Source organism: Carica papaya, chromosome 5 (genome assembly GCF_054855325.1).
Source record: "Carica papaya isolate Zhongbai chromosome 5, ASM5485532v1, whole genome shotgun sequence".
Lineage (NCBI taxonomy): Eukaryota > Viridiplantae > Streptophyta > Magnoliopsida > Brassicales > Caricaceae > Carica > Carica papaya.
The window spans coordinates 1,608,455-1,629,048 of NC_142313.1; the positions used below are offsets into that span (position 1 = coordinate 1,608,455).

The following is a 20,594-nucleotide window of genomic DNA, read 5'->3' on the forward strand; positions in this document are numbered from 1 at the left end:
ATATTCACCAACTGATTAATACATTTATTTTCTTTTCGATAGATATGTTAGATCTGGATCTACTAATTCTGCAATAGTAAATACTTAATCGAACGAACGAGAACAACATGCAAATTAGTATCATAATTCTTTTTAATAAGTAACTGCAACGCTGTAACAATATCTATTTTTAGAATGATGCAAAGGAACCCCATAAAAATATCTTTAGCTTTTAGAAAAATAAATAAATAAATAAAAAGCTGAAGATATTTTCAAAATTTTCAGAAATATTTTCTTTTCTCCAACTAAATTGTAAGCAAGGGTGTATCAAACAGCCACATGTCAGGCAAAAGTGCTGCCCCGGCTTCTGACTCATCGTCAACTCAGCTCTCGTCACGCGCATGGCAATTCTTCTCAACTCGTCTTCTTTTTCCTTTTCTACACCGAACTCCCACCGCTTTATTAACAGTAATAAAGCCGCCGGTCTTCTCTTTCTTTCTCCTCATTTCTATTCTATGCTCAACAGACTTCGTCTCTACTCTCCTTTTCTCAGTCGTCTCTCGTTTCTGCCTAGAAGAAGAACATACGCGTATCCCGTATCGGTCGCCCCCGTCCTTCCCGCTTTCTCAGATATCTTCTCTCGACCAATTCACTCCCGTCAAGTCCTAGCCATGGCTCGGCAGACCCCTACGTCAACGTCATCGTCAACTGCACATTCTCACAAGTACACTAATCGTCTGGCAGCTGAACACAGCCCTTATCTTCTTCAACACGCTCATAACCCGGTATATTCCTCGTTTTCGTAGCTTTCTGTTTGAATGATGGTAAATTAAGCTGATTGGAGAGATTGTATTGATGCTAATTGAATTTGATCTAGTTTTCAAATTGAATTTGTACAACTTGATTGTCTCTCAAGCTATAGAAGTTGTGGTAATTGAATTTGATTTGTTGGAGTGAAGGTCGATTGGTATCCATGGGGTGAAGAGGCTTTCTCTGAGGCGCGAAAAAGAGACGCGCCCATCTTCTTGTCAAGTAGAATCTTCTCTTGCTTTCATTATCATTTAGTAGTTTGCAGTAATTTACCTCTTCAATTGTTCTTGATCATTTGCTCATTCGACCTGTGATGCTCTTCTCCTTGAAGTTGGATACAGTACTTGCCATTGGTGAGATTTTTTATCTAGTGTTGGACATTTCAACATTTAATAGTTAAGAAACGAGGAGTGATTTTTCTTTTCTCTGTAATCCTTAATAAGGTGTCATGTCATGGAGGTAGAGTCTTTTGAGAATGAAGATGTTGCAAAACTGTTGAACGATTGGTTTGTTAGTATTAAGGTGAGTCCAAATTTAGTCTTTTCTTACATTGTGGATGTTTTCAACTCATTTTTGCACTGTAAGATGGTACCATTTTAAAATCTACCTGCTTTCGAAGATTCTGGTTTATTTTCTGTATGCAACAGGTGGATCGGGAGGAACGACCGGATGTTGACAAGGTACTTTAATTTTAGACCAATGTGCCTTTCAAATTTTTTCTCATTCACGTGTACTGAATTCTTATGCAATTGGAATCTGTTTAATATAAATTTTTGGGTTTATTTTGTTCAAGTGGTTAAAGTCATATAGTAGCCAAGCTTTTGCTCGACTTTGAAGATTATTAAAGACATTCATAAGAAAAAGCTATTAAATGGACTGATTAAGGTGTGATTCCACTTAGTTTGATGGACGACACTTCTAGATATAAGGAGTATATGGTGTTGTCTTCAAGTCTAACTTACACCCCATCTAGGTCTGTTTTAAACAGAAAGTCAAAAAAAGTGGTCATATTTTCTATAGCTGCTGAGGGAGGTTGTGTCTAGTGAATCTGAAAGTATTTCTTTCCTCAGTTATGCAATGTACTACCTAATACAGGTGTATATGACGTATGTACAAGCTCTGTATGGTGGTGGAGGTTGGCCACTGTCTGTTTTTCTTTCACCAGATTTGAAACCCTTGATGGGCGGAACTTACTTTCCCCCAGATGACAAGTACGGAAGACCAGGGTTCAAGACTATACTTAGGTGAGGAGATAACTTCTCTCTCTGTCTGGAAATAACTTCTCTCTCTTTGTCTGGAAGTGGTGAGGGCAATCCAAATTGTTTGCTTATAGCTTGGCTTTCTAAAGAAGAATAATGCTTGTCTTTGTGCCACTTCTAAGGACTGTTTCCTCCTGTGTTTTCTCAGAAAGGTTAAAGATGCTTGGGATAATAAGAGGGATATGCTTGTTAAGAGTGGTGAATTTGCTATCGAACAACTTTCAGAAGCACTGTCTGCTAATGCAGGATCAAATAAATTGGCAGATGGACTTCCACAGATTGCATTGCACTTATGTGCTGAACAAGTATGCATATCTATTTTATGATAGTTATCCATATGCATAAAATACATGTCTTGATTTATCACTTATTTTACAAGATTTTTCAGGAGCCTGGGCATAGTTTCCTAGAATGTTTTAGCTAGTCTCCTACAATTTCCTAAGGTTCCCCATCCCCCGCCTCAAACAAAAAAAAGAAAAAGAAAAAGAAAATTACTTAATGTTCAAAGGTTGATCTGGAATGTCTATTATAGTATACTTGAAAGAATCAATTAACATTTTGTTGGGAGTAAATGAAATCTTGAATAGTTCTCTCCTTTTTTTGTTAATCCATGTTATTTCAATAAAATTTTCTGTATAGATTAATTGTCCGTCACAAATTCTTCATTTCTTTTCCAGCTTTCTCATAGTTATGATTCAAAGCTTGGTGGCTTTGGATCTGCTCCGAAGTTCCCAAGACCTGTTGAGATTCAGTTGATGCTTTATTACTCAAAGAAATTAAAGGAAACTGGCAAAATAGGTGAAGCAAATGAAGGTCAAAAAATGGTTCTCTTCAGCTTACAATGGATGGCAAAGGGGGGTATCCATGATCATGTAGGAGGCGGTTTTCACAGGTACAGCGTGGATGAGCATTGGCATGGTGAGTTTTCCATTCCTTTTCTCTTCCTGATATTCCCTGATTTCATATCTTACCAGTTCGTTAGATTCGTCTTAGGATGGATCTGTACAATAACGTGTATTTTGGACATCAATGCCATACTAACATTATATTCTTTCCTTTCTACTCTGGTTAGTTGCCAACTTGCCTTTTTCTTTTTCCTCACTTAATGGTGGAGAACTGTCTTTATTTTTGTAATATTGCTGCTTGATATGGTATCTAGTAACTGTTGCCATTTCTTGCAGTTCCACATTTTGAGAAGATGTTGTACGATCAAGGGCAACTTGCTAATACTTATTTGGATGCTTTCTCCATCACCAAAGATGTTTTCTATTCATGGGTTTCGCGTGATATTCTTGATTACTTGAGGAGGGACATGATAGGATCAGAAGGTGAGATATTTTCAGCAGAGGATGCTGATAGTGCTGAGTATGAAGGTGCTAAAAGGAAAAAGGAAGGAGCCTTCTATATATGGTCCAGCAAAGAGGTATGTTTCTCATCCTTTCTGAGTACTTCCGTTTTGTTGTCTTCCTAGGTTTCAACAATTTGTAACTTGTAAAGTAGTTCTTTGTTGTATGGATTTTAAATAGGTAGCTGTTCTAATAACTAACTTCTTCCCGTTAGTTAAGGTACAAATTAGAAGGAATAAGTACCTGTACTGCATTGTAGTTGAGATATGAATGAAACACCTATTCTGGATAATCTTCTTCTTGGAATCAGACTCTCCCTTCTCCCTGTAATTCTTTTGTGCTAAACCTGCGCTTTCCCCTATTGGCCATACCCTAAACCCAAAATCCTCTCTTTTAAACAACCCACAACATCAGTATCAGAGCCACCCACGGCCATGTCCGAAAACAGCAGAGCTCAAGAAGCCAATAAGATGGAGGAAATTATGAAACAAGAAGTGAATAAGGAAATGAGTGAAATGGAAAAGAATTCTGAAAGGTAGTTAGAGAAAGAAATGCTGGGGTTGAAACAATTGATCTTGAATATGGGGAAAACCCCCTTGTCTGAACAGCAAGACATTTGTTCGGGCGGAAATTCTGAAGCTCAGCAGCTTCAACATAAGGGAAGTGTAGGCGAATGGTGGGTGACTCGTTACAAATTACAGAGTTCCAAAAACTTTTCAGGGGGAAATGTAAAAAGCTGGATGAATATAGCAGAAAGATTTTTCGAAGTGGAAAATATGCTTGAAATTGTGAAGGTGAAATGGAGGCGATTCACTTGGAGATGTGAAAATATGCCTTCAAATGGCACCAGCTTTACATGAAGAATAAATGATTCTAAACTGGCCGAAATTGGGGGTGAAGGGGGGGTGGGGGGGTGTTTGAGGCAGAGAGGGAATATGTGTCTACTTTGTATCTTACCATACCTTGATCTTCTATCAGATTAACACAGCTGAGACAGGCAGGAAGGATCTCTGAATGACTATTAATTCCTTTTGTCCAACCATGTGTCATTTGCACCGGAATACCAGTTAAGTTTGTTCCTCACAGGATTGGAACTAGAATTACGGGCTTTGGTTTGCAGCCAAAATGCTACCAACGTTATTGTTGAATGTTATATCTTTTCTATTTTCAAGGTTTATTTAGATGATTTCTACCAATAACTATAATTGATATTTAGAAATCATTATCAAGTATATTTCTTGATATGCTTGATGCATAATAATTTGTACAACTGATTTTCTCATTTGAACTGTAAGTGGCATTTCATATCTGAAATTTTTTTTTTATCATTCTCAATCTCCCCCTTCAATTTACCTCCGCCTTCTCTTATTGCTTTTTCATGATGGTTTTTCTCTTTGGAGTGTGCATGTGTATCCCTTTGTGTTTTGGTTGGTGGGAAGGAAATGCATTTGTTGGTCCCATAATTTTAAGCTGTACACTTTTATGTGGAAAATTAACTAGCACATTTATCCTTATTTCTAGAAGATTTATGGCTTCTTATTGTTGTTAATAAGCTTCACATGTCTTATTTTCTTTCTGTTTCTTTTCTTGTAAGGTTGATGACATCCTTGGGGAATATGCAGATCTTTTTAAGGAACATTATTATATAAAACCATCAGGGAACTGTGACCTTTCTAGGTTAAGTGATCCCCACAATGAATTTAGGGGGAAGAATGTCCTTATTGAAAGAAATGATCCTGCTGCATTGGCATCAAAGTTTGGAATGTCGATTGAGCACTACTTTGATATTTTGGGTAAATGCAGGCAAAAGCTTTTTGATATAAGGTCACGTCGACCCAGGCCACATTTGGATGATAAGGTATTATCTGGTGAAATGGCAACTTGACCATCCCAGCTCATTTCTGTTAGGGTTTCTCTTACTTTTCCTGCAGACCTTAACATCAGGTGCTTACTAGGTAATTGTATCCTGGAATGGACTGGCAATTTCATCTTTTGCAAGAGCTTCTAAGATTCTCAAGAGTGAAGCTAAGGACACCAGATACCATTTTCCTGTTGTTGGTTGTGAGGTAGGATCCAATCATCTTTTGCCTGTTTGAGTAATTCAGAATTATAATATCAGTTATTCTGCTTTGTTCTATTTTTAGGGGTGCATGAGTAGAAGATATTTTCTCATGGTGTGTTGGATATTTCTTATTTTAGTTTGAATCTATGCCCAGAACTCTTTTTTCTCTCTCATTTTTAATGCCCGACAATCAGAAGTCATTCTGTTTCTAGGGTTCCTGATATTTAGCCTTATGCAAAGATTTAGCTTTTTTTTTATAATTATTGGATCTAGATTCTTATTGGGTACATGCAAATAAGTCTGATTTGTAGCATGGCTAGGTGGTTTCTTCTGACAGCTTTGGTTAAAATGGGTTGTGGAACTCATGTTTAGTCCTACAGGGTAGCTTGTTCATTGATGTTTTCATTGTTCATTCCTATAGTGAATGTATTTTTGTTGCAGTCCCTTCTATTATATTAGTCCAAAACTCCCCTCTTTGTAAATAGCAGATACAAGCTTGTTTTTATCAAACCCTGGTCTTGAGAGATGCCTGTATTTATATATTTGTCCCAATGCAGGTGGTTTACCTTTTCTCCTGTAAACTGTTAGGTTTTGAGGCACTTGCTAATGTAGTTAATTCGTGGTGTTAGTTATTCTTCCATGACCCAAATCATTGTTGATTTGTATTTACTTGAGCATTTCTTACGTCTTTGAGCTTTTGATATTTTGTTCCAACATTCCAGCCCAAGGAGTATATGGAAGTTGCAGAGAAGGCAGCCTTGTTTATCAGAAGGCATCTTTATGACGAAGAGTCGCACAAGCTACAACATAGCTTCAGGAATGGCCCATCTAAAGCACCTGGATTCTTGGATGATTATGCTTTCTTAATTTCAGCTTTGCTGGATCTCTATGAATATGGTGGTGGGATCAATTGGCTTGTCTGGGCAAATGAATTACAAGAGAGCCAGGCAAGTTTTTGCAGTTCTTTATACACCTCATGTATTTTTATGAGATTGCCAGTCCGTTGAAATTTTCCTTCCAGGATGAGTTATTTCTTGATCAAGAAGGAGGTGCCTATTTTAATACTCCGGGGGAAGACCCTTCAGTCCTCCTCCGTGTAAAAGAAGATCATGATGGGGCAGAGCCCTCGGGGAACTCAGTTTCTGCCATCAACCTTATCAGATTGGCTTCTATTGTTTCCGGCAAGAAATCTGAATATTACAGGCATAATGCAGGGCATCTTCTGGTCTGTAGTTTATTTTTTCAAATCGATACATGTTAGGCTTACTTGAAGTTTATATTTACGGGTCTTTTGACTCTGCTTGGCTATCCATTTACAGGCAGTTTTTGAGGCAAGATTGAAAGACATGGCTATGGCAGTGCCTCTGATGTGTTGTGCAGCTCATATGCTTACTGTTCCCTCCAGGAAACAAGTTGTCGTGGTTGGTCATAAGTCCACTGTGGAGTTCGAAAACATTCTTGCAGCTGCTCATGCATCATATGATCCCAACAAAACTGTGAGTGCAAGAATCCTACTCTTTATTTACATTATGGCTGTTCCCTTCTTTGGTGCTGAGAAATAACTATGTTATTTTATCTTCTATCCGGGTTTTATGCGCAGGTGATTCATATTGATCCTTCGAACACAGCTGAAATTGAATTTTGGGAAGAACATAATAGTAATATCGCCCACATGGCAAAGACTAATTATGCAGGAGACAAGATTGTTGCTCTTGTCTGTCAAAATTTCACTTGCAGTCCTCCGGCATACGATGCCAAATCTCTTGAAGCTCTGCTTTCGAAATAATAGGGAAAAGAATGGCATGTCAATATGCAAATCAAAAGACATTATATGGTGGCTTAGCATGCAACAGAGAACTACAGAAGGTTTAGCTTATCTTTGTATTTATATACTTCGTTACTGGCAAAAGACTTGGGACTGCAATAAGAAATTTTTCTTAAGGTGGAGGTAAAATTCTCAATTATTTGTTATTTTATATTTAAAGCTGAGGGAACTCTTTGTCATTCTTTGGAATCCAAAGGACATTGATTCTAAATAGGGGGAAGACTAATTCTTCATGGGGTATTATATATATATATATATTTTAACATTAATAAATTTGGAAGAATTAACTTTTTGTAGGAAAGAAAATTTGGTGGGTTATGAGTATTTTATAGAATTTAGTAATTTAAAATATGAAGTTCTCTTTAATAAATTAAAATTTCTATTTATGTAATCTTAAATAAAAACTAAAATAATCCAAATTAAACACTTGCGGATTTTCTATTTATAGGTGACACTTGAACCGAGCAGCAGAAGTATTTGTTATCATCCATCAAATAATCCAAGCTAGCTCCCGTGGCGGCAAGGCAAAACTTATTGACTTTAAGGTTCGAGTACCCGCTAATGTCTTGTTTCTTCACTTTCAAAATCTTCAAAAACCCCAATGGATTCTCTCGGCATTCACTCGTTTCCTTTCGCGACCAATCCATTTCTAGAGCCATCACGTCCAAAATCTCCAGCAGTGAGCTCTCTTTCACCACCACTTACCTCATAAACACTTGCGGATTGGCTCCGGAATCTGCCATTTCCGTCTCGCAGAAGCTCCATCTCGAGTAGCCAAGTAGACCCGACTTGGTTTTGAACCTTCTCAGAAACCACGGATTCTCCAAAACCCAGATTGCAAATCTCGTCAGAAGACGTCCTGACCTCCTTTTAGCTAATCCTAAGGCTACCCTTTTGCCAAAGCTTGAGTTTTTCTACTCCATAGGGTTCTCACAGTCGGACCTTGCAAAAACCCTAGCTTTAGACCCAACTCTTTTGTCGAGAAGCTTAGACAACCAGATTATCCCATCTTACAATTTTCTCAAGACTGTGGTTTTGTCCGACGACAAGATTGTTTCTGCTTTAAAGCGCACCACATGGATTTTCCTCAAGGATTATAAGACAACCCTTGTCCCCAATATCAGTTTCTTGACAGAAATGGGTGTTCCCCAAAAGAGTGTTACTCTATTGCTTGCTCATTTCCCAGAGACCATGATGCAGAAACATGAAGAGTTCTGTAGGACTGTAATGGAGGTTGCAGAAATGGGATTTCACCCTAAAAAAACCGTTTTTGTGCTAGCAGTACACGCCATTTCAGGTAAAGGTAACAAGTCCATATGGGAAAGATGCTTTGAGGTTTACAGGAAGTGGGGTTGGCCTAAGGATGATATTCTTGAAGCTTTCAGAAGGCATCCCCACTGTATAATGTTGTCAGAGGAGAAGATCAACAAGAACATGGAATTCTTGGTGAAGAAGATGGGTTGGCCGTCAAAAATGATTGTCCGGCTTCCTGTTGTGTTGTTTTTCAGCTTGGAGAAGAGAATAGTACCCAGGTGCTCTGTTGTTCAGGTCTTGTTGTCTAAGGGCTTAGTTAAGGAAGATTTAAGCTTGGCTACTGTGTTATTATTGCCTGTAGAGAAGTTGTTCTTGGAGAGATTTGTAGCTAGGTATAAGAAGGAAGTACCTGGCTTGTTGGATGTCTATCAAGGAAAGATAGCTGCTTCAGAGATCTGATGTGTTTTGCTAGAAAAGACAATATAGTATATAGAACATATCCTTTTTATACATCACCAGTTACTTTTTTCTCAAATTTTCTTCAAAAAGTTAAAATATTTGACTGGAAATCTTAAAGGGTTATGCCAAATTTGGGGAGGTACCTTTTTGGCATACAGGAAGGTAGATCCTTGTAAATTGTTATTTGTTTTGGTAGAAAAGTTAAATGTACCATTGTTATTTTCCTTAGGGATGAACTTAAAAGTTGCATTCAGGATTTTGTGGCCAAATTCTCTGCTGGTACCTGTAGAGAAGCTGTTCCTGGAGAGATTTGTGGCCATATTTAAGACAGAAGTAGCTCAGTTGCTGGATTTGTACCCAAGGAAAGATAGATCTTTTAGGAAATTTTTGGTGTTTTGGTAGAAAATAAACTGGTAGGTTAAAACGACTTATCGAACTATCTTGAGTTTATGAAGAATCAGCGCGCTATCCATCTGTTAAAGAGAATCAAAAGTTTTCGAGCTCAAATTTTATAGTTTAATGTTCAAATTTAACTTAACGTATATGATCGCATTATCCATCATTAAAGTGAATATAAGACTTTTGGATTCAAGTTTCGTAGTTCAATATCGAAATTTAACTTAATGTATATGCATTAAAAATATATTAAATAAGATTAGCTTATATAACATATGTTTCTAAGTATTTTTTTGTTATTCAATTATAGTTTTTTACAAATATTAAAATGTTTTTATAAACTTAATCTGTTTTACTAATAAATATGAATTTATAGCATTAAATTTATTCCAAATATAATATGTATAAATTATAGAATTACTATGAAATAGCATTAACTTCGTTACAGTTATAGGCTAAACCTGCTCGATTATTTTAAAATATAAATATTTAATTGAATTTTATAAAATAATTTTCATACTTTATTTCAAAGATAAAATTTCATATATTTATTAAATTAAAAATATATATATATTTAAAAGAGAATTATTTGGGCTTTGTTGGGCCTAGAAATAAAGCCCATAATTAAATCTAACGAAACAAAACTATTTTTATGATTACGTTTGAAACGGTTAATTATGACGTCAATCGTATCGGAGCTGACCAGAACCAGCTTCCTTCATCGATTCGCGTAATCTTTTGCAGACACTCGCATCCTTCTTTCTTGCTCTCGCTCTCTGCATACTGCACAAATGATGACGTAGACATGGATTTGTCTATATATACTTACGTGAGGCTCTCTCTATAGCATATTAGGGTTTTTCTTTTTTCATTCTTTTTGTTTTGTGGGGAACTGGAGTTTCAGTGTCAATGGTGGAGAGAAGGAAGCCTCTGGTGCTCTCTTCCACCAAAATTCTCCTCGATTCTGTTCTGAGCTCGTCGCGGCTCGGTGAAAGTGACAGAGGATGTAAGCTTTTCGGAGATGACGTGGCCCGGAAATTGCGGTTGCCGGCGGGAATTCTCCGGCTCTCAGAGGACGAAAAGGGCATTTCAGACCCCAAGTTAGCTTCCCTTGATGATTCTGCTTTGGTTGGGGTCTCGACTTCTGTGCTGAAGAGGTTGTCAATAACTTCTGGCTCACTGGTACATGTTTCTTCCTCTTGCTTGGTTGCTAGGGAAGTTCAGGAATGGAAAATAAATTATTATTAATATTTTTTTCATCAGGAAATGAGAGAATTAAAGGAGGAAACTTGAGTGGTTAAGCTCTAATAAAACCAGAAAGGCCTAATTAGCAGAACTCAGTTATATATATATATATATATATATATATATTTGTTTATTATTCGGCATCCTAACAGAAAATTTGAAGTTGTATGGTTTAGGGACAGAACACTTGGAGAATGTACCATAGGAACATTGATTATCTCAATGCAAGAGTGTTCAATTGAAGGACATTTTAGAAAACTACAACTTGAACTATGAAATTTTACATTTAGGTGGCAAAATCATGTAATTTATCTAATCTGAAGTTCTGATTTTCAAAATGCAAGGTTCTCGTCAAGAACATTGAGACCAATATGCAAAGAGTTGCTCAAGTTGTTGTTCTTGATCCTCCCAATACCCACAACTACATATATGACAGTAAAGTACCTTCCTCTGACTCTCCTAGCACCATGCTTTTGTTTCCTTCTTATAATTTTCCCCAAAAGGGTCTTCTACTAGTTGATCATGAGCTCGCCTACCTGTCCCCTCTCTTAATTTTTAACCTGAGCCTGCATATTTCATGCTTGAAATCTCTTGTTCACCAAGGGAAAGAAACATTGAAATCTTTATTTGAAGCTAAAGAGGATGACAAGTTATGTGGGAGAGGCAGTGGTGCTTCGCTCATCATTTTAGAGTTGGAGCCTATGGTTCAATTGCCAAGGTATGCTTCACACTTGAGGGCTTCTTTTATCAAAATACCAGAGTGTGGTACCCTTGAATCTTTGAAAAGAAATTCATCCATTGAAGCTGAAGATCGCCAAAAGATGATTGATTTGGCATTACACAAGTACTTTGAAGTGGATAGACATATGTCGAGAGGTGATATTTTCAGCATCAGTATTAACTGGAATTGCAATTCAAGTGTATGCATACCTTGCAGCCAAAGGTTGCAAACTAGAAGTTATGTCACCATATACTTCAAGGTAAATTTCTGTGCATGTATTATTGATGGCACCCTGTGCAGAAGGAATAGGATCTTGTGTCTGGCTCTCATCAGAAGGTAGTTCATGTCCTCAGGTTGTCGCAATGGAACCGTCAGATGAGGCAGTTCTTCGAGTCAATCATTCTCAAACTGCTCTTGTGCTAGGAGGAAGTGTTTCATCACCTGTTCCCCCAGATTTATTGATTGCTGGATCGAGAGCTTTGGCACCTTTGCAGTCAGAGACAGTGAAACTTTTAGCCTCTATACTTACACCACCTCTATGCCCATCAGCACTTTCTTCAAAATTCAGAGTTGCTGTTTTGTTGCATGGTTTGCCAGGTACGTCTGAATGCCTGATAATTGGGGGCGTCTGAAGTACAACTTTTGAGAATGTGAAATCTATAATTGATGATTAAGTCTGACCTTACTGGAGTTTATTGATTAGAGATAGTATATTGACTCCAAAGCAATTGCTGGTAATCATTTCCGCTCATGCATGCATGTTTACGTGTTATCATGTGCTTGCACGATTATTTCAAAAAAAGAACAAATCATATGCTTGCAAGACTATTTATTGCAGGATGTGGGAAGAGGACTGTTGTTAGATATGTTGCCAGTCGGTTGGGCCTACATGTAGTGGAATATAGCTGCCATAGCTTATTGACATCTTCTGAAAGAAAAACATCCGCTACACTAGCTCAAGCTTTCAATACGGCACAAAGGTGAATCAGTTTACTCGTTGTTATGTTTATATGCTTTTTAATTTGTTTTTCATCCTAATATTTGTGACTTAGCATGAGGTATCTTTTACTATCTTGCTCCCAAAATCATTTACTGGTTATTTTTGATGACCTACACCTAATGAATTGCGTCAAGCTGTATTTCATCTGTTATATGCTGAAAACATTATATACCCTTCGTACTTGTGGAATCAACCCTAAACCTATATATAATTAGGTAGATGTGGAAGCTTGAAAAGTTATGAGTATGTTGTTCTAAGTTTGTAATATAACTTTGTTTAATTTTGGCTGTCTCCTAATTTTTTTCTCTGCTTAATGTTCCTCATGTATTGTTTTGTGTCAGGTACTCACCAACAATACTTCTTCTTCGCCATTTTGAAGTTTTTAAAAATTTGGCCTCTCAAGAGGGTCCACCAAGTGACCAAGTTGGCCTTTTCTCTGAAGTTGCATCAACAATTAGAGAATTCACTGAGCCAGTGGCTGATGATGATGAAAGTTATACTGAAGAAAATTCAAATGGTGATTTTGTAAGACGAATACAATTCTTCCTTCTCTTTGTCATGAAAAGTTCGGGAATTCTTTTAGTTAGTTTTCTTCCATGAGAATTTAATGAGCGGTTTAATTTATGTCAGTATGTTTGTTTTCTCATTTGCAGCCATGAATAAATTGGTGCAATGTTGGGTTTTTCTATGGCTTCTCAACCCCTTTATTCCTTCCCAAACCATTAAGGGCATTCATTCTTCAAAAATTGTTTTGTTGATTGTTTGATTTGATTTTTTTAGTCCAAGTTCTGTACCATTTAGTTTGATCACACTATAACCGGATCATTTTTAGCAGGGAGAAAAAAATTAGTTTCAGTAACATGCATTGCTATTTATTTTCAAGCAAAAGAAGAAAAAAAATTGTTTCGAACTTTTCATGATGCTTACTTTAGTACCGTGCTGATGCAGTATTTAAAGGATGCTGGATATTCTGGTAGGGACCAGGTGCTGTTAGTTGCAGCTGCTGACAGTACGGAGGGCCTCCCACCAACCATCAGGCGTTGCTTCAGCCATGAAATAAGTATGAGTTCTCTGACTGAAGAACAAAGGGCTGAAATGTTGTCCCAGTTGCTGCAAGGTGTTCCACAACTCCTCCCTAATGTATGTGATTGGAATGTACTTCCGTTAAAATTTATTTTTTGGGGTAATCGTATGTATATAATGGATTAATGTATGATCTAACGTCGTCAAACTTAAGGTCTTAACTGCCTCATTTCATGCCATAACTGGGCAGTAATGGTGGATCCATGATGAAAGTACTTTGATATGCCTTTGCCACTTATCCCAAAATTAATATTCTTATACTGTTAACATTATCAAATTGGAAAAGGAAAGGTAATCATATCTAATTTTATGTAAGCAAGATAACTCCATGCAAAATTATCATTTTGATTGTAGTTTTTTGCCTTCAACGATAGTGGCTGGCCTTGACACCCAATTGCATCCTGCAGGTCACCTCTGATGAATTCATAAAGGATGTAGTCGGACAGACATCTGGTTTTATGCCCCGGGATTTATGTGCGCTTGTAGCTGATGCTGGAGCCAATATAGTCGCCATGAATAATTTTGGAGTCAACAAGGTTGATACGGAGGACTTACATGGTTCTTCTGAAGTCAAAGTGAAGCAGGACAACCAGTCATGCGATGCTGCTGGTCTTGTTGTGGGAAAAGGAGACATGGCCAAAGCTTTGGAACGATCAAAGAAGAGGAATGCATCGGCACTTGGTGCTCCGAAGGTAAACTAAGTGAGCAGAAAGACATTAAATGATTTTTGGACATTAAATTATTTGCAGATTAAGTGTTTCAATGCTCTCAAAGAGAATATCTATTAGCTAATTTATGCATAAATGTGGGGCAGTTTTTACTCTCTATTTATTTGCCATAGGTTCCTAATGTGAAATGGGAAGATGTGGGTGGTCTTGAGGATGTGAAGAAATCAATTTTAGACACAGTTCAGGTGCGCTTCTTCTCTCAGGACACTCTTATGAATTATTTTTGTTTGATGAAGTCCTTGAAGCATTCTACTTCTAATAACGAAACCCTTTCTGGTATCTTTTTTAAAGGATCTTCTAAAAGGAATTTTCAGCAGGCCCTGGTCTGTGACAGGAATGGATGGGAGCTTTTGGTTTTACTAACTTAATCTTTCTACTTTACAAACTTCTAAAATCTACATATTCATCTCAGACCTGACATCAATTTTCCACCTGATTTGGAAGAGTATCAGTATCTGAATATTTCTACCTCATTTGGGTATTAGAGATATACTATAATTTAAAATTTATGCAATCAATAAAAGTATATTCAAATGTGCTGGCTGTGTTTTTTTAGAAAATAAGGAGATCACTAGATAATGGATAAGTGCACAATTCTTCTAATGAATGTTAAAGTCTCTGACTTGTCAGGATATGCATTATATTATGTTTAGGTAGCATGGTATGGGAAGATAATATATTCTGGGGTCTGTTTCATGTAATAAGAAATAGATGAAAATGGACATGCATGCAGCACTGAAAAGATGATTGTATATTACCTAACCTTCCATCTCTATGCGTCTAAAGCAATGCAACTGACTATATTAAATAGCTCACTTGCCCCAGAATGTTTCTTTGGTTCATGGTTTTCATGTCTGCAGTTACCTCTCCTGCATAAAGATTTATTTTCTTCTGGATTACGCAAGCGTTCTGGTGTTCTTCTATATGGCCCTCCTGGAACTGGGAAAGTATGTTTTGTTATATTATTGTTATTTTAGTTTCTTTAGTTTTTACCTCTGTTTTTCCTTGAAAAAATTCAGTCATTTCATCTATATTCTATTTTTGTTTTGAATCTCAGACTTTATTGGCCAAAGCTGTGGCAACAGAATGTTCTTTGAACTTCCTTAGTGTGAAAGGTCCAGAATTAATTAACATGTATATAGGTGAATCAGAAAAAAATGTTCGAGACATTTTTCAAAAGGTATAGCCCATTTTTTCTTTCTGATAAGCATCCTTCAGGAGTACAATATCTCTTTGAACACAATTTTTCGCTATATTGCATGCAATTTTTCAGGCAAGATCTGCTCGTCCTTGCGTCATCTTCTTTGATGAACTTGACTCTCTTGCTCCAGCACGGGGGGCCTCTGGGGATTCTGGGGGAGTTATGGATCGAGTTGTCTCTCAGGTTAGGAGGACACTTCTACTATAATTTTGGTGGATCATACTCCTTTTATTGAATCAATACTTTTCTTAACGGGGCAATTTCCACCTATGCTAGATGCTTGCTGAGATTGACGGCCTCAATGATTCCACCCAGGTATACTACTTCTCATGCTACTCCTCTTTTACTATTGTATTGCAATGTTTCTTCCCTCTTATTAAGAGGATTGATTTCATTATTTTTCGTTGTTTAGGACTTATTTATCATAGGGGCAAGCAACCGACCTGATCTAATTGACCCTGCACTGTTACGACCTGGCCGATTCGACAAACTCCTATATGTTGGAGTTAACACTGAGATATCTTACAGGGAGAGGTTAGTCCTTTTGTTTTTTGGATTTCTTTGTGTTCTAATATTACATACTACTTACATGTCCTGCTTGTGCATCCAATTCTCTTTCCTGTCTAGGGTCCTTCAAGCACTTACCAGAAAGTTTAAATTAGACGAAGACGTGTCCCTTCATTCAATAGCAAAGAAATGCCCTCCAAACTTTACAGGTGCAGACATGTATGCCTTATGTGCTGATGCTTGGTTTCATGCTGCAAAGCGCACGGTAGAGTCAAATCACTGCATCTTTTTTACTTTTAAGCTATGTTTGTAGAATTTATTTGGAAATCTACACTTACTTTACTTAGGAGTGGTTAAAAATTTCATCGGGAATAATAAAAATTTACATAATGAATTCAATTTTTGTCATTTCTAATAGGATTTGGTATAGTAATTGAGTTTAAAGATAGATTTCAAAATGAATTTCACAAAAATACTGAACTTGGGAGAGATTCACTTTTTTCTTCTAGAGAAATAAATGTATGTTAATTTATGTGCTGCTGGTCCAGCAGTTGTCATTATAGACTGATTTCAGGAGGATGGATGGTTGTTCCTTGGCCAGAAACAGGCCACTGGAAACTGTATCAATTGTTCTTATAGTAGCCTGCCATGGAAGTAGATCCCAATAAATCTCATATATCTAAGTTTAGGCTGAATAGACAGAACCAACAAGAAAATATTACAATAAATTTAAACTTACAACATTTATTATTATCCCCCTCCCAACTGCTTTTATCTATTCATAGTTTGTACCTTTGAGAGAGGTTCTTATGCTGGTTCTGTCATGTAGGTTCTAAGTTCAGATTCAGAATCTTCTTCCAAACACAATGCCGACTCTGTTGTTGTTGAATATGGTGACTTCGTGAAGGTAGGACCTATTCGATCTCTGTTTCATGAAGAATGTGTACATGTTAATAAAGCCATTTTCTTCTGATAGGCTGAATGTATATCCCTGTGATTGCAGGTAGTGGGAGAGCTATCGCCCTCGCTTTCCATGGCAGAGCTCAAGAAGTATGAGTTGCTCCGGAACCAGATTGAAGGGGCTTCCAGCTGAATCCTTGGCTCTCATGGTTGTACAATTTAGAGCTTCTGTAACACAACAAATTAGAGTTTATGGAATATTCGGGTCTGAAATTTGGTCCGGCATTAATTTTTACATTCAAAAATGTATAAAAATCAATTTTTAAAATTAATAAATTTTAATTTAATGTGAAATTATAAAAAAAAAAAAATAGTTTAGAGATGAGATTAAAAATAATTTTGAGAAAAATGGGTGAAAATTTTGGTTCCGATTGTGTTTTTAAAAGAAAAATAAAAAATTGGGAGTCAGAACGTAATTAAAAAAAGTTGTGACACGTAAAATCGTTTAGTCAGCAGTCCCGACGAATAGTAGTACACCGCGTGGCCAGACACGCTGACTTGGTGCCACGCAGGAGGCTATGCTAGTGATCTACGTGCCCTGCGATCGGACAGTCTGGAAATGTTTCTGCGCGTATGGACGGTCTAAATTTGTTCCCTCCTCAAGCGCGATCGTATGATCGCGATTAAATGTGATGAACGGTTCAGATTCGTTCCCTCTTTAAACGTGATTGTACAGTTGAGATCAAATCGCGATGAACGGTTCAAATTTATTTTCTCTTTAAACGCGATCGGACGGTCGAGATCAAACGCGATGAACGACTCACATTGACGCGAGACGAGTATAAATATCTCGCATCACACTGAATTTAAACTCTAGCCGCCAACCACCCCCAGAGAAGAAGAATCAATCACCGGAGAAGGGAGCTTTTCGTCGTCCGCCACCACGCCGGAGCCACCTCTGACCGTCTGAAAGATGGTGGATGAACCGGGTACATAAGGAACCTTACTGTGAACGCTACCTCATACCGAATGGGGTATCGAATAATAGTATTTTTGGCGTTCATACCGAACAGAGTATGGGGACAGTCCGATTCACCCTCATACAATACAAGGTCTTGAGGGATAGTACTTTTAGCGCTCATACTGAACGGGGTATGGGAACGGCCCGATTCACTCTCATACCGAACGAGGTATTGAGGGATGGTACTTTTAACGCTCATACCGGACGTGATATTGAATGATGGTACTTTTGGCGCTCATATCGGACGGGATATGAGGACAGCCAGTTAGTTGACAAGTTTTGATATGGGTTCACGCGTAGTGGAACATCCCTGTGGACTCTTAGAGATATCAATAAGCAAATAAAAATAGAAAGTTGTTGTTCTTGTCACTTGAATGTGAAATTATGATGTTGTTTGTGTTATTACATTTATATAACGGTTTTGAAAATCTCGCTACGTTAAGTATGTAATAAATAGTTTTATTTATAATAAATGAATTTACTTAATTTAAGAGCTCTATTAGTTATTTTATGATTTTTACCAATCTTCATTTTTGTATTTGTGAGTAGTGTGATATTTTTACTGCACTAGTGTGGCTCACTCTTTCATTAACCATTTCAGATTAAGATGACCAAAATCCATATCTCAATCAATAAGGGAGTTACAAATACTTCATCACCCGAACTCCTTTCAAATGCTAGTGAAAATCGTCATATGATACTTAATTGTTTACTTTTAATTTATTTTTTTGATTTTTTACTTGTTCTTTTATAATAGTCATTCTCGTAACCCTATTGAGTATTCTAAATTATTGTGTGAAAAATGTAAATCCTAACTCTATTATTTCGCTTCCGTATTCAATTTATAATTTATATTTTTTTAAGTTCTGAATCTCTATAATAAAATATTTAATAACATAATATTAATTTTTTAATAAATTATGAATTTAAATCTAACTATATATATGTAATTTATATATAGATATATATTTATTAAAAAAAATTAATTTAAAATTATGAAATTACCAAAATTGGGGGCTAAGATCCTAAACGAAGATTTGGGCATAACATGTCTTTGTCAACTTTTTTTTGTAGAGCAAGATTTTATCCTTTGACTTGTTTGACCAACACTTTCTCACCTTCTATTTCCTATTAAAAAGAAAAAAAAATTATTTTCCACGTGGTTGAGTTGACCCAAAAAGAAAAGGTATATTATCCTGTTGCCATCATAAAATACGCCAGTTTAATCTGATCCAGTAGATTGCTGCCACGTCAAAGGGTGTTCTGACAGGTAATCACACGCGTACAATTCTAGCCACCCGTCCATTTATTTCACATGCAATAAATCATAAATCATTACAGTCACAATTTATATTATAATTTTACAGTAAAAAATTTATTATTGCAAAAAAAAAAAAAAAAATCGATATAAAATAAAATAATTGACATAAAAATTTCGAATAAATTAAAAAATAAAATTATGACGTCAAAAATAATATCCAGAAGTATGAGTAACGAGGAAGAGAGAATATTTTTGAGCATATTCCACCAAATTTTGGTTTCTTGTGGATACGGTTTCATTAAATTAAATAATATTAATAGTGGACCCAATTTTCTTTATTCTTCAATCCTATAATAGCCAAAAAATTAAATATTACGTCATAATATATATATTATAAATGGTATTGTATACATTTTAAGAAATTAATTGGAAATTTATTAATTTTTATGAAATTTAATTTAAATCAATTTTTAAGATGATACTTTTGGCATTTACTATAAACATTCATGCATAAAAACTTAGGATAAAATAAATTATCTTATATTAAATGTGTAATTACCAAGAACAATAATGTGATTGATCAATAAATTACCCACATATATATATATATATGTGTGTGTGTGTGTGTGGACATACATACATGCACACACACACCATTAATGCAATTCTTAGGATGTTGCATGTGGTAATATAAATTTAGTTTGTAAATATTAATAATAATTAATGTTGATCAAATTATAATTAATTACAACTATATTCCTAAATTAACAAAATAAAATTTAAACTAAAGTATAGTATTTTTAAAAAAAAAAATTAAAAATGTATATATGTATTTTAATAGTGTTCTCATTAAATTAAACATGAACCTGTAATTAATAATTGATTTATTTATTTTCAGTATGTATATACACACACACATATATATATACACACGTTTTTTATGTTTTCATGTACTTGTTTGGTGATAAGTATAATTAACTATGTAGCAATTACAGAAGCCGTATAATGAAATTAATGTTACCATCATGAATGTCTTTTTAGAGCACTCAATAAATCAGATTGATATAATTTTGTGTGTATGTCTCTGTGTGTGCGTGTGTATATATATGTATATGTATATATATATATATATACACACACACGTGAGAAGATACATATCAAAGTTAATCATTGTATAGATATTGATCCACAAAAATAATTACTTTACCCAATGGGATCATGCATGAATGTGAAGCATGCATGCAATATTCAATAGCATTTGTACCATATCTTCATTGATGCATAACATCTAATTATGATGTTTCCATGGATTATATTTATTTTATAGGAGATAATATAATGACAATTTTATATATATATATATTTATTTATTTATTATATTACATATAAAGAGTACATCCATTATTTATTATTTAATTTAGTGATTAATATATAAATTTTTTTATAAAAATAAATATTATAAATATAAGTCAGATTTTACTATTATACGTATTGTCAATCAGATATTGTTTATATTTAATTATAACGAATATTTTTA

At 35.7% G+C, this 20,594-nt stretch overlaps 2 protein-coding genes and 1 pseudogene across 2 annotated transcripts; all 3 read left to right on the top strand.

Annotated features, from left to right (window-relative positions):
- Window positions 1–296: 296 nt before the first annotated feature.
- Window positions 297–7,397, top strand: LOC110823112 (catalytics). Its single transcript, XM_088220231.1, has 15 exons — window positions 297–764; window positions 939–1,011; window positions 1,121–1,142; window positions 1,233–1,311; window positions 1,437–1,469; window positions 1,885–2,033; window positions 2,197–2,353; window positions 2,726–2,966; window positions 3,230–3,471; window positions 4,989–5,252; window positions 5,350–5,460; window positions 6,179–6,403; window positions 6,478–6,681; window positions 6,776–6,952; window positions 7,057–7,397. The coding sequence occupies exons 1-15, from the start codon at window positions 381–383 to the stop codon at window positions 7,240–7,242; spliced, it is 2,547 nt and encodes an 848-aa protein (XP_088076357.1). The 5' UTR covers window positions 297–380; the 3' UTR covers window positions 7,243–7,397.
- Window positions 7,398–7,842: 445 nt separating this feature from the next.
- LOC110823104 (uncharacterized) lies at window positions 7,843–9,430 on the top strand (annotated as a pseudogene).
- A 641-nt stretch (window positions 9,431–10,071) lies between these two features.
- On the top strand, window positions 10,072–17,129 carry PEX6 (peroxin 6). Its single transcript, XM_022053434.2, has 16 exons — window positions 10,072–10,572; window positions 10,980–11,615; window positions 11,710–11,953; window positions 12,195–12,336; window positions 12,698–12,881; window positions 13,305–13,496; window positions 13,847–14,131; window positions 14,281–14,352; window positions 15,028–15,114; window positions 15,225–15,347; window positions 15,441–15,551; window positions 15,645–15,683; window positions 15,781–15,902; window positions 15,996–16,140; window positions 16,705–16,782; window positions 16,879–17,129. Exons 1-16 carry the CDS (start codon window positions 10,300–10,302, stop codon window positions 16,966–16,968), a joined length of 2,823 nt encoding a protein of 940 aa, XP_021909126.1. The 5' UTR covers window positions 10,072–10,299; the 3' UTR covers window positions 16,969–17,129.
- Window positions 17,130–20,594: the final 3,465 nt, after the last annotated feature.

Bases quoted from the DNA above. Each gene is read 5' to 3' on its own strand.
- LOC110823112 (XM_088220231.1), top strand. From the start codon at position 381: ATGGCAATTCTTCTCAACTCGTCTTCTTTTTCCTTTTCTACACCGAAC. The intron at 2,967-3,229 runs GTGAGTTTTCCA...CATTTCTTGCAG, and splicing joins CGTGGATGAGCATTGGCATG to TTCCACATTTTGAGAAGATG. The intron at 6,682-6,775 runs GTCTGTAGTTTA...ATCCATTTACAG, and splicing joins ATAATGCAGGGCATCTTCTG to GCAGTTTTTGAGGCAAGATT.
- PEX6 (XM_022053434.2), top strand. From the start codon at position 10,300: ATGGTGGAGAGAAGGAAGCCTCTGGTGCTCTCTTCCACCAAAATTCTC. The intron at 14,132-14,280 runs GTAAACTAAGTG...TATTTGCCATAG, and splicing joins CGGCACTTGGTGCTCCGAAG to GTTCCTAATGTGAAATGGGA. The intron at 15,115-15,224 runs GTATGTTTTGTT...TTTGAATCTCAG, and splicing joins GCCCTCCTGGAACTGGGAAA to ACTTTATTGGCCAAAGCTGT.